Source organism: Equus quagga, chromosome 8 (assembly GCF_021613505.1).
Source record: "Equus quagga isolate Etosha38 chromosome 8, UCLA_HA_Equagga_1.0, whole genome shotgun sequence".
Classification (NCBI taxonomy): Eukaryota; Metazoa; Chordata; class Mammalia; order Perissodactyla; family Equidae; genus Equus; species Equus quagga.
Genome location: NC_060274.1, coordinates 29,684,533 through 29,698,594, shown reverse-complemented (window position 1 = coordinate 29,698,594; position 14,062 = coordinate 29,684,533). Strand labels below are relative to the sequence as shown.

At 42.3% G+C, this 14,062-nt stretch overlaps 1 protein-coding gene across 1 annotated transcript in view; it reads right to left on the bottom strand.

Moving 5' to 3' along the window:
• ARMC10 (armadillo repeat containing 10) overlaps positions 1 to 14,062 on the bottom strand; it is a 26,989-nt gene extending 12,927 nt beyond the window's left edge. Inside the window, exons 1-2 of the mRNA XM_046669996.1 lie at positions 13,624 to 14,062; positions 788 to 936 (exon numbers count right to left, since the gene is read on the bottom strand). Of these exons, the coding sequence (XP_046525952.1) occupies positions 788 to 936; positions 13,624 to 14,047 (573 nt within the window). The 5' untranslated portion in view covers positions 14,048 to 14,062. The remainder of the gene's footprint in view (positions 1 to 787; positions 937 to 13,623) is intronic.

The window sequence follows — 14,062 nt, the reverse complement described above, 5'->3', positions numbered from 1 at the left end:
CAGCTTCCTCACCTCTCTCAGCCATTAGAGAATTGAACAGTGTTAGGGCCCTGCTCTGGGTTAGGCTTTGGCTTCAGGGAACGTTGTGGTTGGTTTGATCTTCCATCCAGACACTAAAACTTTCCCCACATCAGCAATAAGGCTGCTTCACTTTCTGTTCCAGTGGTGTGTTCACAGGAGTAGCAATTTTAATTTCCGCCAAGAACTTTTCCTTTGCATCATAATGCGGCTCACTGTTTGGCACAAGAGGCCTAGCTTTTGGCTTATCTCAGCTTTTGACATGTCCTTCTCACTAAGCTTAATCATTTCTAGCTTTTGATTTAAAGTGAGACGTGCAACTCTTCCTTTCACTTGAACACTCAGAGGCCATTGCAGGGTTATCAATCGGCCTAATTTCACTATTGTTGTGTCTCAGGAAAGAGGGAGGCCCGAGGAGGGGGAGACAGCCAGGGGAACGGCCCGTCAGAACACACACACTTACTGAGTAAATTCACCGTCTTATATGGGTGCGGTTCATGGTGTCCCAAAACAATTACAGTAGTAATATCAAAGACGACTGATCACAGATCATCATAACAAACACAACAATGATGAAAAAATTTGGAACATTGCAAGAATTACCAAAATGTGACACAGAGACATGAAGCGAGCAGTTGGCTATTGGAAAAATGGCGCCAACAGACTTGCTCGATGCAGGGTCACCACACACCTCCAATTTGCAAAAACTGCGCTCTCTGTAAAGCACAATAAAAAGAAGCACAACACGAGGAGGTCAGCCCGCACTGACCTGGTTAGCCGAAAAGGCTGCACTGTTACCCAGAGTGACCAGAGCTCTTTCAATAATGACAGGATCCTCAGTTGACTCCAGCAGGTACAGGAGTTTCTGGAGCTGTTCAGCATTTAGGACGTCATCGTAGGAGCCGTTGGTCAAGTCTTCTGCATAAGAAGAACATTGTTTAAAGTTCATCTAAAATCAACATGAGATTTTAAAAACGTAAACACAACATCGGAGTCATCCTCTGATGCCAGGCACCGAGTTGAGCACTTTACGTTCTTTATCTCATTCAGTCCTCAACTAACCCTAGGAAGGAAGAAGATATGGGTTCAATCCTTAATTTACAGATGGGAAACAGGCTTACAGACATTAAGAAATCAGCCAGTGTCACTTGGTACTTCTCTTTTAGTAAGGTACCGAATGCACATAATATAAACCCCTAATACTGACTGCATTTTCTGTTTCTTTTAAAACTCGGGTACACCCATCCAGTGGAACACTTGCCTATAGGCGCATGTTAATTAAGGAATAGGATGTGCATTCAGCAGAGCTTTTCTGATCACAATTTTAAGAGCACCTCAGGCAGGAGAAAAGGCTATGGGAGTAACCCAGTCGTGTTGCTGGTGTGGTGTTTTTGTTTGGTTTATATGAACAAGATCTGATGTCTGGGATGCCAGCACAGCAGTCCTGCAGGGGGTGATGGCAAAAGAAACGCTGTCATTTTGAGTAAAAACTAGAGTCGTTAAATGCTGGATCTGCTCCGTGACATTCAGAATTTGTAGCTCTAACCTTAAAGAAACCCTCTTTACAGAACTCATCACAGGAAAAACTGAAACCATTTTTATTACACTATTATTGTGTTATAAATATAGAACAGGATGCCTTAAAAATGAAACTGTGACTACAGGTCAGACAGTGCATCTGTCCACAACACATTGCTGGGAGCCGGGGGACAGAGGCTATACAATAAATAATAGTTACTGCATGACGTCACAACTGGACTTTTTCATTTTTAAAAATATTTACCAAATTATTAAAGCTGGTTATCTTTGGGGGCTGGGATTACAAGTGACTTTCATCTTCTACCCTGTGCTAATAAGTTCTTTCTGACTTTTTTTCACAATAAACACGTATTATTGCTGCAGTGAAAATACTGCAGTGTGCTGCTTAAAGAGTTAACGTGAAAGCTATGAGGGAAACGGACAAGCATTGATTATGGGAACCAGTAAGCGATACGATGTTCTGAAGAAGGACAATAAGAAATCAGCTGTGAGGAAAATCTAAAAAGCTAAAAAACCCAGCAGATTCTCCCTCCCAAATTGTATTCACAGGACCTCTGGACCCTGCCCTCACGCCTGAATCCAGAAAAGGCCTCATTTACACCTTATGAAACAGGGTTTCACCCAGAGAATACATCAAAACATAAATGAAAGAATGACAAAAACATAGATTTTTAGAAAGGAAAGAACTTGGGATTCACTCAAACGTCTGATTATACACACAAGGAAACTGAGGCCAGGACCATTCGAGGATTTGCCTAGAGTCAAAGCTGGTAGCAGAGACCAGAGAGACAAAAATATAAAGTCACTGGCAGATCACTTCAGCACTTCTTGGGTCTCAGTTTCCTCATCTGTCAAATAGAAGGGTTGGTCTAAGAGGGTACCTGGGTCAAAGGCTCCTCCACAGCTCCGAAGTTGCACGATTTTACATACACACACCGCAGAAACAGGATAAATTTAATTCGTCCATACTCCCAAGATATCTCAAAATCCTATTACTTCCTCACATATTTTCCTACAGAGCCACTTAAAAGAAAGCTTTATAGATAGAAATTATTTACAAACAGCCAAATAAAATTTTATAGGGAGAAGTGTCAGATTACAGGATCTTCCCCTGAAGGGAGGAGGTGCAGGTGATGGCTGGAGGGAGGCCCAGGCTGAGGAGCTGGACGGTCTAGTTCGGATCCCAGCTAAGCGACCTGCCAGCTGAGACTCCATCTCGCTCAGCCTCAGTTTCTTCATCAATTAAACGGGAGTGAGCAGTGCCTACCTGAAGCAGTTTTGTGCCTAGACTGTGAAGGTCTGGTATCTTTTAGTTATTACTTTTATTAACAGGACACGTAGCTGGTTAATAACAAAACTGGCTCTAGAATCCAGATCTTTCCACTCATGGTCTATTCCTCTTTCCTCATACCACCTTCCTCTCAATCTATTAAAACGACAAGCCTCGTTTAAACTGAGTAAATAAATCTTTGAATTTTTAATAAGAACCATGTATTATTTTTTCAGTAAAGAAATAAAAAGCTTAAAGCTCCGAAGACTTTGGAGGATGGGGATCATCTAACTACCAGCTTCTCCACTGGTGAGTTTCTGAACTAGTACCCAGGCGAGGTAGTCAACACGCGTCCTGGCTCTCCGCTGAGCTTTGCGCCAACACCACTGTGAAAGGATTTTAGGTTCAGTGGCCCGCCATCTCCTCGAGTAAGGGGAGGAGAAACGACAATTCTGAAAGGAAGTGAAAAGTGGATACCAAATAATAACACTATGGCAAGATAAACTGCAAGATAACTGTTACGGTACACAGTCATTCCAACCAGGAACACCATATGCTCTCCTGTTGACGCACTTACGTCCTTCATCAAAATGATCTTCATGCAGGTTTCTTGCTAATTGTATTCCTAAAGTTTGGATAGCCATCACGAACAAAATATTTTCAATGAATTTTTTCAAGTAGTTATTGCTTGTATCCAAAAAGCTATTGTTTGGGTACCTTTCTCTTGCATTCACATTACTTTATTGAAGTCTTGTTGTTTCCAAAAGTTATTCAGTTGATTGCCTTGGATTTTTCCAAGTCAATTATCATGTCACCTACTAATTATAATTTTGCCTCCTTTTTAATATTCATGCTTTTTTCCCTTGTCTTCTCCAGCTAGTCATGTCTCCAGGATAGTACTGAATAAAGACTTGTGACCGCAAACGCCCTTCTCTGGTTCTTGAATTTAGTAAGGATGCTACCAGTGTTCCATCATTAAATAGGATGTGTGCTTTTGGTTTTTGATGGATATTCATCATCAACTTAACATCTCCTTCTGTTTACTCCTAATTTTTGCAAATTTTTATCAGAAGGGATAATATTCAAATGCCTTTTTACTATGAGGTCATCATGTGTTTTTGCTTTTAATCTAGTAATGCAATAAATTACATTAATATATTTCCCAATATGAATCCCGCTAAAGGTTCATTTGGCCTTGGTATATTATTACTTAATCCCGTGATGGATCTGATTTGCTAATATCTCATTTAAAATTTTTATATTTTATTCATAATTGAGACAGATTTACAGTCTTTTCATGCTGCCCCCGTCAGGTTTTAGTATCAGGTTGCTGAATGAGCTGAGACTATTTCCATCTTTTTAATGCTCACGAACAGTCTTAACAATATAGGAATTACAAATTTCTTAAAGTTTAAGACGAAAGGCTGTCCAGTTCTGGTTCCGGATGGCGACGTGGGAATGTCCTGAATTTACCTCACTAGACCGACACATTGAATCTACAGATACACACGGAAAAACTTCCTCTGAAAGAGATCCAGACACTAACTGACGACTCCTACACATCGGGCAAATGAGGAAAAACACATTAAAATGGGTAGGAGAGGTTGAGACCCGGTCTTGCCATAAATCCCAGCCCTGGGGCAGCGACACACAATTGGAAGGGAACTCACAACTCCCAGCTTCCCCCAAGGAGAGAAGGGCTTGAACCCCACATTCTGTACCCCAACTTTTAAGACTTCCACCTGACAAGTGGGTCCCCAAAACATCTAGCCAACGGGGCTTGCATACACAAGACCCACAAGGCTATAGCAAACTAAGAGAGTTCTTAAAGGGCTCTCACAGACTCACCACGGCTAACCACCCAGGGCCCAGCAGAGGCAGCACAGGGAAACCAGTTTTTCCGGCAAGAGCCCTATGTGTTTATCTTAATGGCTGTAGCCTGAAGGGCAGGCTTCTTTTTTAACAGACATCAAGGGGCCAAGAGCAATACTCTCCAGAGATGGGAAGGCCAGATGGGCGCCATTTTGTACTCTTCCCCTGTCTTGCTCCAGGTAGCTGATAGCTTCCAGAAAGGAGCTTGTGCACATGTCGGGCACTCCGGTTTTTGCGGCTGCGGCCGAAGGGAGTCCCTCGATCACCTAGCTCTGGTGGCCAGAGGGGCTTATGTTCACGGGTTCAAAGGGACAGTAGCAAACAAAGAAACAGCTCTTAACTGGCTGTCACCCCAGGGCTCAGCACAGAGGGGGAAGACAGAATCACCCATCTCCCAGTCCTCCCCTGAAAAAGGTCTATTTGCATACTTTAAAAGCTGCCGCCTGAGGGCCTGATTTCCAACAAACCTGCATCTAGGTGCTGACTGAGTTTTTCCCATCTGGGACACTGACAGGTCTTGCCACACTCTCAACTTCTGGGAGCTATTCAAAATAAAGCAGGCTGCTTGGACAACACAACAAAGTTTTGAGAGATAACCAAGAGCTGGGGCAGGGTTGAAAAGAATAAGGTTCATCTCCAAGACCACTCCTTCAAGACCAGGAGAGGTGGCTGTTCAGCTAATACATAGAAAACAACACAGAGAATCAAGCAAAACGAAGACGCAGAGGAACATCTCCAAAGGAAAGAACAAGATAAAGCCTCAGAAAAAAATCCTTAATGAAAGGCAGATATCTAACTTACCTGATAAAAAGTGCAAAGTAACGGTCATAAAGATGCTCACTAATCTTGGGAGAAGAGTGGATGAACAGTGTGAGAACTTCAACAAAGAGACAGAAAATGTAAGAAAATACTAAAGATGAGTCACAGAGATAAAGAACACAATAACTGAACTGCAAAATACACTAGAGGGGTTCAACATCAGACTAGACGAAACAGAAGAAAGAATCAGTGAACTTGAAGACAGAGGCGTGGAACTCACCCAATGAGAGCAGTGTGAAGACAGGTTAAGGGACAACATCAACGTTTGCATTACAGGGGTCCCAGAAGGGGAAGAGAGAGAGAAAGGGGCAGAAAAATTATTTGAAGAAATAATGGCTGAAAACTTGCTTAACCTGGAGAAGGACAGACATCCAGATCCAGGCAGCCCAGAGAGTTCTAAATAAGAGGAACCCACACCAAGACACATTATAATTAAAATGTCAAAAATTAGAGACAAGGAGAGAATCTTAAAAGCAGCAAGAGAAAAATAAGAAGTTACATACATGGGAACCCCAATAAGACCATACGCAGATTTTCCAGCAGAAATTGTGCAGATCAGAAAGGAGTGGCACTAGATACTCCAAATGCAGAAAGAAAAATACTGCAAGCGAGAGTACACTACCCAGCAAAGCTGCCCTTCACAAATAAAGGAGAGATAAAAAGTCTTCCAGACAAGCGAAAACTGAAGGAGTTCAGAACCACTAGACTGAACTTATGAGAAATGTTAAAGGGACTTCTTGAAGCCAAAACAAAAGAGCGCTAATCAGAAAAGGAAACGTATGAAAGCACATCACACTGGTAAAGATAAATATACAGTTAAATTCAGAATAATCTAATGTTGTAACAGTGGTGGGTAAATCACCTATAAACCTAGTATGAAGGTTACAAGACAAAAGTAATAAAAATAGCTATTAATCACAATAATTTGTTTAGGGATACACAAATGAAGAGATGTAAATTGTGACATCAGACACTTAAAATGTGTGTGTGGAATAAAAATGTAGAGTTTTAGAATGTGTTCAAACTTAAGTTATTAACTTAAAATAGACTGTTACAAAAGATGTTTTATGTAAGCCTCACGGTAACCACAGAAGAAAAACCTAGAGTAGATACACAAACAATAAAGAGAAAGGAATCCAAGCATGCCACTGCAGATCATCAAATCACAGCGGACGACGACAGCAACAGAAGAAGAGAGGAACAAAGTAATTTCAAAACAGCCAGGAAACAATCCACAAAAAGCAAGAAGTCCACCTATTAATAATTACCTTAAAAGTAAATGAGCTAAGTTCTCCAATTAAAAGGCACAGAGTGACGGGATAAAAAAAAAAACAAGACCTAACTCATAGGCTGATTCTGATCACCAATTATAACATATGGAGGGTTATTTCACAAAACCACGCAATTCTTTAACACCAGCTGGGTGTCCTACAATTCAACTCAATTCTGAGACTGTCTACCTGGAGACAGCATCAGATCCTGGAGGTTAGGTGCTCAGTCCTACCAGACTGCCCCTGTCCCACTTCAGAAGCCAATGGCCAGTTCTGGTTGTCACCTGTGCTTCTGGTCAAGCAAGTAGAGATAGAAGGTTTCAACAACTCCATCTTGGTTTTGATTAATTTCCTAGAGCAGCTCACAGAACTCAGAGAAATATTTTACTTACTAGGTCACTGGTTTTTATAAAAGGATATAACTCAGGGACAGTCAGATGGAAGAGATGCACAGGGCGAGACATGGGGAAAGGGCGTGGGGCCTCCATGCTCTCTGAGTGCGCCACTCTCCCCCAATCTCCATGTGTTCACCAACCTGGATACTCTTCAAGCCCCATCCTCCTGGGTTTTTATGGAGGCTTTACTACATAGGCATGATTGATAAAATCATTGGCCATTGGCAGTTGATTCAACCTCTAGGCCCTCTCGCCAACCCTGAGGTCAGAGAGGTGGGACTGAAAATTCCAATCTTCTAATCACATGGATCACAGGGTTGGCCCTATTGGCAATCAGCTCCTGTCCTTAGGTGCTTTCCAAAAGTCACCTCGTTAACATAACAAAAGACACCCTCATAACTCACATCTCTTAGGAAATTCTGAGGGTTTTAGGAGCTCTGCGCCAGAAATGAGGATGAAGACCAAATATATATTTCTTATTATAAATTACAATATCACACCAACTATATGCTGCCTACAAGAGACTCACTTCAGCTTTAAAAACACACACACACAGCAAAGGGATGGAAAAAGATACTACATGCAAATAGAAACTATGAAAAAGCTGGGGTAGCTATACGTATATCAGACAAAATAGATTTTAAGACAAAGACTGTAACAAGAGACAGAGAAGGTCATTATATAATGATAAAGGGGGTCAATCCAACAAGAGCATATAACACTTATAAATATTTATGCACCCAACACAGGAGCACCTAAATATATAAAGCAAATGTTAACAGACCTAAAGGGAGAAACAGACAGCAATACAATAATAGTAGGGGACTTCAACACCCCACTTTCATCACTGGCTAGATCATGAAGACAGAAAAATCAGTAAGGAAACACTGGACACTTTAGACCAGAGGGACTTTATAGATATATATATACAGAACACTCCATCTAAAAACAGCAGAATACATATTCTTCTCAAGTGCACATGGAACATTCTCTAGGATAGATCATATGTTAGGCCACAAGACTTTTTTTTTTTCTGAGGAAGGTTAGCCCTGAGCTAACTACTGCCAATCCTCCTCTTTTTGCTGTGGAAGACTGGTCCTGAGCTAACATTCATGCCCATCTTCCTCTACTTTATACGTGGGACGTCTACCACACCGTGGCTTTTGCCACGTGGTGCCATGTTCACACCTGGTATCTGAACTGGTGAACCCTGGGCCATTGAGAAGTAAAACGTGCAAACTTAACCGCTGTGCCACTGGGCCAGCCCCCACAAGTCTTAATAAATTTAAGAAAACCAAAATCATATCAAACATCTTTTCCAATCACAACAGTATGAAACCAGAAAGCAACTACAAGAAGAATAACTGGAAAATTCACAAATATGTGGAGATTAAACAACATGCTACTAAACAACCAATGGGTCCAAGAAAAAATCAAAAGAGAAATCAAAAAATACCTTGAGACGAATGAAAACGGAACTACAACATATCAAAACCTATAGGATGCACCAAAAGCAGTTTTAAGAGGGACATTTATAGTGATAAAGGCCTACATTAGGAAATGAGAGAGATTTCAAATAAACAACTTAACTTTACACCTCAAGGAACCAGAAAAAGGAAAAACTAAGCCCAAAGTTAGAAGGAAGGAAATAACAAAGATCACAGCAGAAATAAGTGAAATAGAGACTAGAAACACAATAGAAAAGATCAACGAAACTAACAGCTGGGTTTTCTTGAAAAGATAACAATGACAAAGACTCCCCAAGAAAAAAAGAGAGAGGACTCCAATATAAAATCAGAAATGAAAGAGAAGACAGTGCAACTGATACCACAAAAATACAAAGTATCATAAGAGACTACTAGGAACAATTATACTCTAGCGAATTGGACAAACCAGAAGAAATGGATAAATTCCTAGAAACACACCTACCTACCAAACAAACCTACCAAGACTGAAATCATGAAGAAATGGAAAATCTGAACAGACTAATTACTAATAAGGAGATTGAATTAAGGATCAAAAACTTGCCAATAGACAAAAATTCAGGACCAGATGGCTTCATTGATGAATTCTACCAAACATTCAAAGAAGAGTTAACACCAATCCTTCTTAAGTGTTTCCAAAAAAGAAGAGGAGGGAACACTTCCAAACTCATTTTACAAGACCAGTACTACCCTAACACCAAAATCAGACAAGGACACTACAAGAAAAGAAAACTACAGGCCAGTATCCCTTATGAATATAGATGCAAAAACCCTCAACAGAATATTAGCAAACAATACATTAAAAGGATCATACACCATGATCAAGTGGGATTTATTCCAGGGATGCAGGGATGGTTCAGCATCCGCAAATCAATCAATGTAATACACCAGTAACAAAATGAAAACTAAAAATCACACGATCATTTCAACAGATGCAGAAAAAGCACCTGACAACATTCAATATCCATTCATGATAAAAACTCTCAACAAAGTGGGTATAGAGAGAATGGGCCTCAATGTAATAGAGGCCACATATGACAAGCCCACAGCTAACATCATACTCAATGGTGAGAAACTGAAAGCTTTTCCTCTAGGATTAGGAACAAGACAAGTATGCCCACTCTCACTACTTTTATTCAACACAGTAGTGGAAGTCCTAGCCAGGGCAATTGGGCAAGAAAAAGAAACAGAAGGCATCCAAACTGGAAAGGAAGTAGTAAAACCCTATTTGCAGATGACAAGATATTATACAGAGAAAACCCTAGACTCCACCAAAAGACTCTTAGGATAAACAGATTCAGCAAAGCTGAAGAATACAAAAATCAAGATAGAGAAATCTGTTGTGTTTCTACAGATGAATAACAAACTATCAGAAAGAGAAATTAAGAAAATCCCATTTACAATTCTATCAAAAAGAATAAAATATTTAGAAATAAATTAACCAAGGAAGTGAAAAACCTCTATGCTGAAAAGTATACGACATTGATGAAAGAAACTGAAGATGATACAAATAAATGGAAAGATATTCCATGCTCATGGATTGGAAGAATTAGTATTGTGAAAATGTCTATACTGCCCAAAGCAATCTACAGATTTAATGCAATCTCTATCAAAATTTCAATGGTATTTTTCATAGAAATACAACAAACAGTCCCTAAATTTCTATGGAACCACAAAAGACTCTGAAAAGCCAAAGCAACCTTGAGAACAAAGCCAGAGGCATCACATTTCCTGATTTCAAAATATATTAACAAGCTATAGTAATCAAAACAACATGGCACTGGCATAAAAAGACACGTAGATCAACGGGACAGAACAGAGAGCCCAGAAATAAACCCACGTATATATAGTCAATTTACCACTAAGGAACAAGGAATATACAATGGGGAAAAGATAGTCTCCTCAATAAATGGTGTTGGGAAAACTGGAGAGCCACATGCAAAAGAATGAAACTGGACCCTTATTTCACACGATACACAAAAACTCAACTCATAATGGACTAAAGCCTTGAGCATAAGACCTGAAACCATCAAACTCCTACAAGAAAATTTAAGCATTAAGCTCCCTGACATAGGTCTTGGCATGATTTCTTGGATTTGACACCAAAAGGAAAAGTAAAAATAAACAAGTAGGACTACATCAAATAAAAAGCTTCTGCACTGCAAAGGAAACTATCAATAAAATGAAAAGGCAACCTACAGAACAGGAGAAAATATTTTCAAATCACATATCTGATAAGTAAGTGATTAATATCCAAAATATACAAAGACCTCATGCAACTCAATAGAAAAAAAACCCAAACAATCAGATTAAACATTGGGCAGAGGATCTGAATAGACCTTTTTTTAAAGACATGCAAATGGCCAATAGGTATATGAGAAAGTGCTCAACATCACTTATCAGGGAAATGCAAATCAAAATCACAATGCAATATCACCTCACACCTGTTAAAATGGCTATTATCAAAAAGACAAGACATAATGAGTGTTGCTGAGGATGCACAGGAAAAAGAATCCTTGTACACTGCTGGTGGGAATGTTCACTGGTGCAACCACTATGGAAAACAGAATGGAGGTTCCTCAAAAAAATAGAACTACATGATCTAGCAATTAATAGAACTACATGATCTAGCAATTCCACTTATGGGTATTTTGCTGAAGAAAATGAAATCACTATCTCAAAAAGAGCTGTACTCCCACGTTCACTGCAGCATTATTCACAGCAGCCGAGACACGGAAACAAGCTAAGTGTCCATCAACAGATGACTGGATAAAGAAGATGCAGTCTATACATACAATGGAATATTATGCAGCCATAAGAAAGGAAATCTTGCTATTTGTGACAACATGGATGGACTTTGAGGGCATTATGCCAAGTGAAATAAGTCAGAGGAAGACAAAGACTGCATGATCTCACTTATATGTAGAATCTAAAAAAATAAAACAACAACCTAACTCAGACACACAGAACAGACTTCTGGTTGCCAGAGGTGGGGGTGGGGTGTAAAATGAGTGAAGATGGTCAAAAGGTACAAACTTCCAGTTATAAGATAAATAAGTCCTGGGAATCTAACGTACAGCTTGGTGACTACAGTAAACAATACTCTATCGTATACTTGAAAGTTGCTAAGAGAGTAAATCTTAAAAGTTCTTATCAAAAGAAAAAAATTTTAAACTATGCGTAGTGATGGATGACAACTAAATGTGATCATTTTGTAATATATACATATATCAAATCATTATGCTGTACACTAAAACTAATACAATGTTATGTCAATTACATCTCAATTAAAAAAAAGATCACCCTCTGAAATCTGAGGATGCTGCTGACAAAATGGGTATTTCTCAAGTCTTCTTCAAAGATAAAGGTGTAGCTTTAGGAAGAAAGGACAGTGAGCAACTTCTTTTGTCAGCTGTCTGAGCTGAAGTAACGGTGATTTGGGGGAACTGGTAAAATTACATTCAAAAGCAAGACTGTCAGTGTTCATCAGGTTGAGTCAGGATAAGGAAAAAGGTATCTGGAATCCAGGCCACCTGGCCAATTACACATGCAGAAATATCTCTGACACAAAGACAGCAAATTAGGCTTTGTAAGTAAGGGTAAATACAAATCTTTAAAAAAAAAAAAAAGATTTTCCCTTGCGCCAAAAGAAACCCTCCCCCCACTCCCTTTGCTCAGAGCATTTCCTTGAGCAAACGCATAACTGTACATCCTTTGTCTGTGTCTTTGATAAAAATGGACATCTTTTTCAAAGCTAAGTAAGCCTCTTGCCAGTTTACAACCCAAGGAAGTCTTTCTCAGGGGTTTTGGGGTCATCGGTTTGAAATGTAAACATCAAGGAAGATGGAGCCCGGATCTCCTTGTCTCTGGTTGAATTTAGGCCTGGCACCCGCCTCCATGCTGTAGCCACCTGCTTATCATAAAGATGCTGAGCAGTCTTATTTTCCCTCTGGATAAACGCAATTAGCTAACACAAATCGCCAGCCCAATTACCAGTGCATTTAGGATGACCACGTGAAGCAAATGTTGCTGGCAGGTCCTCTTAAGGTCAAGTTAATCTTATTTATCTTGAGAACCTGTATGTAATACGAAATAGGTTACATCTGCCTGGGTGCAAAAACGGCAGAGAATTCTGTCTTTGCAAGCCCATTGGGACACTGCCTGTGACGGGCGCAGCAATCCCGTTTAAGGCTTATTCAATAATAAGGCTGTTTGGTTCTTTTCTACATTTGTAGAGAGGCGGTTCTCGGTTGGCATATTTTATTTTTAATTATTTCCCTAACAGCATCCACGACATGAAATATTCCTCCAGAACATTCAGCAGATTGCTAGAATACTGAATGCACCAGTCAAGTTTGGACAGAACCGAATCACGCACTTGTCCACCAGGAGGATGCCTCCAGGCAAACAACCGTTCCAATGTGATGCAGACATTTATATCCCTATTTCCAGCATCTCTCTGCAACTTTTCCTACATATGGACCTCCGCGATTTCAAGGGACCTCCCCTCTCAGAGGCTGGGCCCACTCCCCGCAGAATGCCCCCCGGCGTCCCTTCTCCCAGGGTAACTGCGCAGAATTGCACCCTCTGCTCCAGGCCCTGCAACACTCGGGGCGCAGCCCTTTGGTAACACAAAGGCCAGGAGCAAGCCTTAATAGGAGGGGGCATCCGCATGCTTTGGAGAAACCTCCGCTGCGACGCCGGACTCAGGCAGTAAAGTGTGGGCAATTTGCATCCCGGGACTTTGAACAAAGGAGTGGAGGCAGGGAAGCGGCTCAGAACCCTGCACCCACCCCAGCTAGCGCACGACTCGCACGACCCGCCCTCCGCCCCGGGCCTTCCTCCCGGGCTCGGCTCCCTTGCACTCCGCGCACGGGGAAGCCCCAAGGGCCCCCGGCGTCTGCAACCCCGCCCCGGGATCGCCCCCGCCCGCCCGCGGGGACCGCACGCCTCACCTGCGGACCGCGAGGGGCGCAGCCGCTGCCCGCGGCCGCCCCGGCCGCGCGCGAGCCTGTAGACGCAGTAGCAGGCGCCCGCGCCGAGCGCCAGGCCCGCCGCCACCCAGCCCGCCACCCGGGCGCCACCCATGCTGCCGGGGCCGCGGCGAGCGCGGGACAGGCGCGGCGGCTCACGGGGCGGCCCGGCCGCGGAGAGAGGAAGCGGGGCGAGCTCCGCCCCGGAAGCGGCGCCGCGACGCCACAGGCCGCCGCTCCGCCCGCCGCGCGCCGGCCGCTGCCCCGGGGCGGGGCACGGGGAGGAGACACGGGGAGGAGATGCGCGGGCTGCGCGCCCCGAGCGCACGCGCCGGCGGCGCCCGCTTCCGCCCGGGCCGGCTCGCCGGGGCGAACGTCGGCCTCGCTGCGCCCCGCCCCTCGCCATTGCCCCGCCCCTCTC